Consider the following 9,840-nt stretch of genomic DNA (forward strand, 5'->3'; position numbering starts at 1 on the left):
TGAACCATTTCGCACACCCCAATTAATCCTTTGAGGCTGGTTATTAGCCCCATGGCCGGGCCGAGGAAGCCGAGTTCAAATAACCAGGAACTGAGGAACAGAGGCCGAATTCAGCTCTGGGGCAAGGACGTGCTCGAATCAGCCGGCGTTGTGCCAGCCCGGCACCGCGGCCGCATCCCCGGCGTGCCCCCCACCACCGGCCCCCAGCGCCGTCCCCATCCCCACCCCACGCCTTCGCCGGGCTTTGGCGTGAAATGGGCAGGAAACGGGGTTTTAGACGACGGCTGGGCTGGGCTTTCTTGGCACCACGCTGCTCCCGAGGGAGAAGGGAATGGCCCCAGCGCCTGCAGGGCGATGCCGGTGCCCACGCCACGGGAGGAGCATCCGCAGCGTGGGGCAGTGGGGATGTAAATACCTTGGAGGCTGAGGGCCTGCTTGAAGCCCTGTGTAAGGGGCAGGACAGGACGTCGAGGGGCTATGGGCACATTGAGGGGGGTCTCTGCCTGCCCAGTGCTGGCAGGGATGGAGCTGGCAGGGATGGAGCAGCCGGACCCAGAAGGAAAGAGCCCAGACAGAAGTTATGGAGGAAACACACGTGGGTGTGCGCGGGTCTTGTCCCACCAAGGGGGAGCCCAGCCCCAAGCTCTCGCCTTCAGCCCCATGGCCGGATCCAGGCGCCTCAGCCCCACCGCCCTGCCACGACACCACTGCGGATGGTCCCCGGTGACGACTCACCGCGGCCACCATCGCCCGTGGCACACAGCCCTGTGCGCGGGACCGGAACCCTCTGGTCCCACTGCCCCAGCCCTATGGCCCCCGAGGAACCCGGGCATCGCCCAGCCCCGCTGCCGGACGTCGGCGCCATGCCAGCACCCCCAGTACCTCCCAGTCCCCCCAGTCCACAGCCTCCCCGGTATCACCCAGTGCCGCTCACCGCGGGGGAGGGCGGCGGGATCCCGACCAGGCAGAAGGCGATCCCATTCATCGGGGCGCGGCGGCCGGGCTCGGCTCGGTCCGGCCCGGCTCGGCTCGGCTCGGCTCGGCTCGGCTCAGCCCGATGAGGCTCGGAGCGGTGCGGTCCCGCCCGGCCCCGCACGATCCGGTCCGGTTCGGCTCGGCTCGGCTCGGTTCGGGCTGGGCCGGCCCCGGCCCCGGTTGAGGCTCCGCCTCCTCCGGGCGCCCGCGGCGGCGGGCGGGGTTGCGGCTGGGACCGCCCCGACGGGAGGGAGCGAAGGCATCGGGAGAACGGGATGGGGAGAGCCGGGACCGGGAACAGCCGGGGAGCGGGACTGGGACGGGACAGGGATGGGAACCAAGCAAGGGGCATCCAGGAACCGGGATATGGGTGGGCAGGGAACACCCAGGGACCAGAACAGGGACAGGACATTCAGGGACATGGATGGGCAGGGGACTCATAGTGACCAGGACAGGGACAGGACATTCAGGGACATGGATGGACAGGGGACTCATAGTGACCAGGACAGGGACAGGACATTCAGGGACATGGATGGACAGGGGACTCTTAGAGACCAGGACAGGGACACCCAGGGACCAGGACCAAGCAAGGGACATCCAAGAACCAGGACAGGACATTCAGGGACATGGATGGACAGGGGACACTCAGAGACCAGGACAAGGACACGCAGGGAGCAGGACCAAGCAAGGGACATTCAGAGACAGGGATGGACAGGGGACACCCAAGAACAAGAACACAAATGGGGATGGGGCACCCAGGGGTGGGTGGGGGACACCCAGGGACCAGGATGGGGATGGGGATGAGAGACCCCAGGATGTGCAAGGGACACCCAGGACTGGATAAGCCAGGACAGAAGGACAGGAACCAGGAACAGAACTGACCAGTGCAGGCACAGGGGGAGCGGGCCGAGGGATCATGGAACAGCAGGACAGGGACTGGCAGGACAAGGCCGAGGCCGGGCAATGCGGGAGGAGGAGGAGCAGGGAAGGGCACACGGACAGGAAACACCGGGACAGGGGGACGGGAGTGACGGGGACTGGCACAGGCAGACACAGGGACGGAAACACCGGAGTTGGGGCTGACGGAGGGACAAAGGCTGACACAGACCCATGGGGAAAGGAAACGGCAAGGACGGGAAACAGCAGGACAGACGGACGGAGCCTGGCCTGGCAGACAGAGGGACAGGGGCAGCCAGACAGGGTCCAGCCCGGCTCAGGCCCCTTGGACCACAGCAGAGCATCCCAAAGCTGTCATTAAGCAGCCACTGAGCAAATTACCTCCCACACCCGAGTCTCGGGGTGCAAACAGCACCTCAGAGGTGCTTTGGTGACAGCAGGCGACCGCGTTGCTGCGGCACAAGCCCAGAGTCACCACAGACTCGAGCTGGGCACATGGCATGGAATAGGCACAGCCGGGACCCAGCACCAGCCTTGGGGTGATGGAGGCAACGCCAGAGGGGAAACGGAGCCGCACGTGACGGGAAAGCTGGAGGAGGCAGGAAACCGGGGAGGAGTGATGGGCACAGCCCACGGGGATGCACGGACACAGGGGCTGGAGCTGGGGTTCAACAGGGCTGGAGCCCATGGAGCCCAAGGCAGTGCAGGGTGGTCGCTCAGTCTCCCATCACAGCACCCTGAGGGGGTTCCTCTGCTGCGGGTGGGTGTCACCATCCTCACCCTGGTCCCCAGCAGGGACAGGGCTCCATGCACAGGGAGGACACCCAGGATGCAGAAGCCCCAGCTCCCGCCGGACACAAGGCTTGTGCCAAAGGCTCTGGCACATCCATGCCATGTCCTAGGGTCAGCGCCAGCCCGGGGCTGCCAGCACCAGGGTTCTGTGACACAATTGAGCAGGTCTGTGTCAACAAGGACTTCCTGGAGAAACCTCAGCACCACCAGAACAAACACAGGACCGCGCCGCCGGCCACGGAAACGCCGGGCACTGGGAGCTGGAGAGAGGCCACAGGGTCTGATCCTGCTTAAGGGCATGTCCTGCTTGGCTGGTGGCTCCTGCAGTGCTGCTCACCCTCCTCGTGCTCCATGCACAGCCACACAAGCACAGGCAGATGGGGATATCACCTTCATCCCAGGATGCTGAAACAGCCACCCTGGGGTGCAGCACCCACAGCAACAGGGAAGTGGGATGAGGGGGGGGTCCTGCACTCTGCCAGCACCCCAGGGGGACCCACAGCAGCGCTGCCACCACGGCTGTTCCCTGCCTTGGGAGCCATCCCACAACCGGAGGGAGCCAACAGTCGGATGTGGATGATGGGACGTTTCCTCCCCTGCAGCCGGATGCCTGCAGCCTGTCTCTGGCCACCCTCCACCCCTGCTCAGCACCCTACAATGGGTCCCTCTGTCCCCAGTCCCCTTCTTGGGCCACCACCTCCCGCCTGTGTGCAGCAGAGCAGCTCCGGGTCCCGCTGGGATGCGCTGCATCCCTCCCGCATGGACCAACCACAAGCCTGGCACTGAAGAGCCATTGCTGGCAGGACGTGCACATGGACCCCAGGACTCCCGTGTCCCCATGTGGGCTCCCCAGTGCCACCCTCACTGGGGGGGTGACACGACCCGAGCTGGCTATTGTCACCCCGATCCCACCCAGAGGCGGGGATGGACCCTTGATGAGCTGAGGGACAAGCAACCACCCCCAGCAACAGGTGACCCCATTGTGGGGTGCATGAACTGGGGTGGGGGGGACTCAAGGAGCCCCCCCCAAAACCCCAGCCCCTCTCCAGAGGCAGCTTTTCCATAGGGATCCCCAAGGAGCGGGTGCCACCATGCCCCCACCAGCCTATGCTCCATCCCTCCCTCCTCCTCCCGGCCCTCTTTGTCTCCATCCCAGCACCAAGGGGGACCCCCGGCTCCCCCATCCCCATGCGCAGGGATGGGATGGCACCGGCACAGCGTTCCCAAGCTACCACCACCACTCACCCACACCCCATTCCATAGCCATCCACCCGAAAACCACGGCAGCCACCCCACTATCGGGTTCAGCAGAGCAGATCCATCACATCTCAACCTCCTCGGTGCCCATCCCAAATCCCAGCATCTGGAGAAGAGGATCTGGGGGAGCGTGAGCCCCCCCCACACCCGCCCAGGCTGCCGCTCCCTATGGAGCCACAGACAAAGGGAGATGAGAGGAGAATCCCAGCTTTAGGTTTTAACCTAATCCTATGAATTCAATGAAGAAAAGCAAAAAAAAAAACCAGGGCACCGGCGTGGCCGGAGGAGCAGCAGCAGCATCGCAGCAGGACACAGCATCACCGAGGCCAGCGCAGGACCGTGCGCTGCCCATGGGGACGGGTGTTGGGTGCCCATCGGTGGGGCCTCCCGGCGCTCAGCCCCCCCCGGCCCCAGGCAGACACCTCCCAGCCAAGGGCTGCTCTTCCCTCGGCAACCACCGCGGCACGAAGCCATTTTGAGCCGGCGGCGGCCAGAGGAAGGGGTTACGGCCCCAACCCCTCCTTCCCCGGCTGCGGGCATAAACAAGAGCAGGGCTTGAGGGGAGAGGGGGGGGATCTGGGATGGGATGGGGCGAGGAAACGCAGCGGAGCGGCGGGAGGGGGGGAGCGGCGGGGACTTAGGGGCTCATCTCACACCAGGGAGGGGCTGAAACCCTGCTGGGAAGCGGGGTGCCCGCGGGACCCCTCGCTTCCAGCATCCCCGGCTGCCCATCGCCATCGGGGATGCGGCCGGGGCTGCCCTCGCTGCTGGGGTCCGGCCCACGCCAACCTGCTGCTGCCGCCGGCCTAAAGCCACCGCGGCTGCTCCAGCGGCGATGCTGCCAATGGGGGAAGGCGTGCGGAGCTCCGGAGCTCCTCTGCATTGCAGCTGGATGGGCACGGACGGGGATGTTGCCAGCGGGAATGCAAGCTCTGAGACACGGCGAGCAACGGGGGGGTTTGGGTGTGGGGGGCACCCACGCTCACAGCAGCAGGGAGGATGCAGGAGCGGGGTTGCAGCCTGGGGATGGGGATGGCAGAGCATCACGTGCGGCACCCACGTTGGCTTTGGATGCTCTCGTGGGGTAGATGGATGTGGGCTCCTGAGGACCCAGGCTGGGCAGGGGGTGCTCACAAGCATGCAGACCCCAACACAGAGCCATAGAATGGAAGGGACCTTAAAGCTCATCCAGCTCCAACCCCTGCCACAGGCAGGGACACCTTCCACTAGAGCAGGATGCTCCAAGCCCCTGTGTCCAACCTGGCCTTGGACACTTTGCTGTGTGCTGGGGATGTGTCTCAGTGGCTCTGCCCTGGTCCCTCTGAGCAGCCCCAGACCAGGGGCACACACGAGGCATTAAATCCTTCCCTCAGATCTAGGCCAAGCCAGGATGGGGCAGGTGGGGAAGACCAGAGGCAGAGCCTGGGGGGTGCTGAGGCTGTGGGAAGGGAGCTGGACCCCACGCTGGTGCTCCCAGCAAGTGGGATGAGACACACCTTGGGGTGAGATGGAAACCTGGGGCAGAGCAGGGACTGTCCCCTCTGTCCCCTCCATGTCGGGTGAAGAAACCATCCCCATGGCAGGGACCTGGGCTGGGCAAGCACCCATGGGTGCCCATGCAGGGAGCCCACGCACATGCCACAGCCTGTGGGAGCGCTGATATCAGTGGGGCAGGGATGGGACACGAGGGCTCAGGGTGGGCAGGCAGTGATGGAGGGGTCCTGGGGGTCCCTGGTTCGTGGTCGGGGGGGCATCTGGTGGCTCACGATAGGGTGGGATGCAGGGGGGTGATGGAGAGGTTCTGGGGAGATCCTGTGGGGTGATGGGAGTGGTGGGGGAGCAGGGAGGTGATGGGGCAGTGCTGGGGAGTGATGGGGGAGCAGGGGGGGCAATGGGGAGGTGCAGGGGTTGGATGGAGGAGCAAGGGGGTGATGGGGGTACCAGGAGGAAGAGGGTGATGCTAGGGTGGGATGCAGGGGGGTGATGGGGAAGCAGGGGAGTGATGGGGAGATGCTGGGGGTGATGGGGAGATGCTGGGGAAGGCGGGTGGGGACCCGGCACGGCAAAAAGGGATCCCCGAGCAGCAGGTGGGGAGCACGGGGGAGGGGGGGGAAAGGGGGCAAGCGGGGTCTCCCCGGCAGCGGGAGGGGTCCCCGCGGTCCCGGGTGGGGGCTGCCCCCAGCCTTCGGTCCCCGGAGCAGCGCCGCGCCCGGGGGGTGCTGGACCCGTCCCTGTGCCGGTGCCGGCCGCTCCTACCTGCTCCATGGGGCCGGCGCGGCGGGCGGGCCGCGGGCCATGGGCCGGTCCCGGTGGCGGTGCCGGTGGCGGTGCCGGTCCCGGCGCGCCCCGGTGCGGCCCCGCCGCTGCCGCCGCTGCCGCCGCCTCTCGCCGCCGCCGCCCACGCCCGGCGCCGCCCGGCGCATCCCGGGAGCGGCGTCATGTGAGCGGCGGCGGGGGGGGACCGCGCCCGGCCCCCCCCCCGGGGAACCCACCACAGCCCCCCCCCCCCAATCCCCCCCCAATATCCCCCACCCTCCGTTCCCAACCCCCTCATCCCATCCCCTCCACCCCAACCCTCCCATCCCAATCCCTCCATCCCAAACCCCCAACACAGCCCTTCCATCCCATCCCCTTCATCCCAATCCCTCCACCCCAAACCCATATCCTAACCCCTCCATCCCATCCCCTCCACCCCAACCCTCCCATCCCAAGCCCTCCATCCCAAACCCCCAACACAGCCCTTCCATCCCATCCCCTTCATCCCAATCCCTCCATCCCCCCCCCCCCCCAAACCCTCCCATCCCAACCCCTCCGTCTCAAACCCCCAACCCAACCCTTCCATCCTGTCCCCTCCATCTCTCCTTCCAGCACCACCTGGCATCCTGCTTCCTACCTTCCCCTCTTGCCTCCTCATCCTCCATCCATCCATCCATCCATCCATCCATCCATCCATCCATCCATCCATCCATCCATCCGTCCCCACCCATCCATCCACTCCTTCCTTCTCCCGAGGGACCCGGAGGGCTGCAGAGGTGCTGATGTCTGTGCCCACACCCGGGTGGCCCTGGGGCAGCGTTGGCCGGCACTGCCTGTCCCCTGCCAGCGGCACCTTCCCGGTCCCGGTCCCATTCCCATTCCCGTTCCCATTCCCATTCCCGTTCCCATTCCCGTTCCGGCCGCTCCCGACGTTTCCCAGCACGGGGCCAAGCCCTGGGTAAATATTAGCTCGGAGGCAGCGGCGCTGCCAGGCCCAGTGACCCGCTGGGGCAGCGCCAGTGCCCTGCGTGCCAGCGGCACGGCCCCATGCCCTGCATCAGCTCCCGGCACGGCCCCGCACCGTGCCTCGGTCCCCCTTCCATAGCCCTGCATTGGGTTTCCCTTCCATGTCCCCACGCTTTCCCCACTGCATTGGGATGAGGATAAGGATGAGGAGGGTTAGGATACTCCCCCCCCGCCCCATTCCCTCCACAGAGTGGGGCCAGGGCACCCCATACCCGTCATGGTCCAAGCAGGGTTGGCTTAGGAAGGGAGTCAGGGCTGGTGGGGGGGGGACGGACCGTGCAGTGACACCCCAATAGGGTGCTTTGCCCAGGCTCTGATGTGGCACAGGGTGGGCAGCACCAGGAGCAGTGATGCTTGAACACCCCCCCCCCACATGGTCCCCATCGGGGTTGTGGGGAGGGGGGAAAAGGGGAGACCCCGCCTCAGGGCTTGGGGTGGGGGGGAAGCGAAGGGGAAGAAAGAAGCTTTTGTCCGGGGGCTCTGAACCTTGCCGGGGATGGGGAAATTCGCTGCTTTCTGATGCTAATGAGATGTTAAAAATAAGCTCCTGCGCAGCGCAGCCGTGGTGGGGCTGCTCCAGCGTGGCCGGACAAAAGGGGCTTTATGGGGCTGGAGGGGGGTACACAGGGGGTGCCCCATTCCCACCCAGGGCTTGTGGCTCCCCCAGGACCCCATCATCCACCAAGGGCAAGACCCAGGGTACAACCCCTGACACCCTCCCCTCAGCACAAGGCTCCTTGGGGGTGGTGAACCCCAAAAACCTCCCCAGGGCTGCCCAAAGGGGTTGGGGGCATCTCAGCTCCAGCCCCCAGGCTGGGTCCGACTGAGAACCAAGAGGAGGCCTCAGATGTTGGATCTCAATGGGGGTCTTTGTCCCCATGGCAGGGGCACTAGGGCAGAGCCCTACCCCAAGCCTAGAGCCAGGACAGCAACAGGGGGGGGAACTGGTGCACCCCAACCCCGCCTCACTGCTCACACCCAGTGATGGAGGAGGAAGAGGAAGGGGAGAGGCGGGAGATGCAGGCTCAGCCCCATTCTGTCACTCCACAGCCTCTGATCTGCCAAACCCGGGGGTGTTCAAAGCATCAAACACAGAATTAGGGGGGGAAGCACCACGCAGTGGGGAAAGGAAGGGATGAGGGGATGCTGGAGGCAGGACGGCGGTATCTCCATCCCTTGGGTCCCCCCCTCCCATCCCATAGCGATGCTGCAAGGCAACACACAGCACATAAAGCAATTTCTACCGAGTTTATTTCAAACCCCCACTCTCTCCCCTTCTCCCACACCCCCCCCCCCCAAAAAAATACCCCCTAAAACCATACCCCATGAGTCAAACCGACGCTGGAAATGAGCTACAACCACTGGAATCCGCTCTCCCTCCCCAAAAGCAACCCCGAACCAGGGACTTCCACACCAGCTTTCCCCCCCCCAGGGACCTGCAGCAGCTCCAAACGGCTCCACCCCAGAGGCCAAACATGCCTTTAATACAATATATACAGCCAAGCCCCGTTTCCCACCCCCAAAAAGAACCAAACACACCCCAAAAGTGCTAGGGGTGGTGTTGGTATCAAAAGCGGCCCCGCTGGATTGAACCTTTTCTGTGACTTTTTTAATAGAGTTTAGGAAAATAAATTATACAGCGACTATCTGAATAAATTAAAAGCACGCACACGCACACACACCGAGTGAAAAGGGGCAAAGGAAGCAACGCTGCTTTGCTACCCAAGGGGGGGGGTCCAAAGAGTCCTCAGCCATGAGCAGCACCAGGAGCTGCCCCCCCAAAGTCTGCTCCTTCCTCCTCTAAAGGCAAACCCGGCTCCCCTGGGGGATGTTGGTTTTGGGGGGGGGATGCTGTGGGTCACCGTTGTGCTTTTCAGCTGGAGGCACAAAGTGGGGGGACCCCCCCCCCTCTCTCATCAGCAGGGGGTGGTTGGGGGGGGTCCCACCTGCCCCATCTCATCTGGAAGACTCTGGATGAGGAGCGTGGGGCTGGGAAGGGCTATGGGGGATGCTTGGATAGATGGCTCCAGCTCTGGAAGGCCCTGGGGGGCTCGGGTGGGTGCCAGCATCCCCACGCTGAGCCCTCCAAAAGGTCTGGGTTTAAGGGTAAAATCATCCCAAAGGCAGACCTGAACTGGGAAGAAGGAAGGGAAAGGGTCAGCTCCCTTCCTCGTGGAAGCAGGACAATCCTTCCTTCTGCAAACCCAGCTTTCCAGTGGTTTCCTCCCCAAAACACTCCCAGCCAAGACCCACAGCAGAGCCTGCGCATCCCCCTGCACCCCTATGGTAACAAAGGTCCCCATCAAAACCACCTTTAGGGTCTAAAACCTGGCCCCACATGGGAGCACCCCATGCCTGCTGCTTTCAAACCCCCTGATTCTCTCCGACTTGAGCAGCTCAAGGTGGCTCCCACCAACCCAACCCAAAGAGGAATCCTTTTTATCCCTTCTTATGGCCTCAGAAAGGTCAATGCTGAGCTAAGGACTTCCCTATGGAAAACTATCCTGGGCTTCTTGGAATTCCCTGTTGAAGTGAAGCAGGCTGCAAGGGAGAGGAGCAAAGTGGGACCTCGCTACCCAGGTCCACCACGCAGCTGAAGGCTGTACCCATCCAGCTGGAAAAGCTTTTCCATGGATG

At 64.3% G+C, this 9,840-nt stretch overlaps 1 protein-coding gene across 2 annotated transcripts in view; it reads right to left on the bottom strand.

Moving 5' to 3' along the window:
- Positions 1-6,201, bottom strand: part of ARHGAP23 (Rho GTPase activating protein 23) — a 31,463-nt gene extending 25,262 nt beyond the window's left edge. Inside the window, exon 1 of one of the 2 annotated variants that reach the window (XM_057402625.1) lies at positions 6,178-6,201. In XM_057402625.1, coding sequence (XP_057258608.1) covers positions 6,178-6,186 — 9 coding nt within the window. In that variant the 5' untranslated portion in view covers positions 6,187-6,201. Of the gene's footprint in view, positions 1-934; positions 1,118-6,177 lie in introns of those variants that run through there. The other variant, XM_057402624.1, reaches the window with a different exon arrangement.
- Between the last annotated feature and the right edge of the window lie 3,639 nt (positions 6,202-9,840).

Source organism: Pezoporus wallicus, unplaced genomic scaffold (assembly GCF_028554395.1).
Source record: "Pezoporus wallicus isolate ANWC-B61680 ecotype Strahan unplaced genomic scaffold, APGP_CSIRO_Pwel_v1 contig_13748, whole genome shotgun sequence".
NCBI classification, from domain to species: domain Eukaryota; kingdom Metazoa; phylum Chordata; class Aves; order Psittaciformes; family Psittacidae; genus Pezoporus; species Pezoporus wallicus.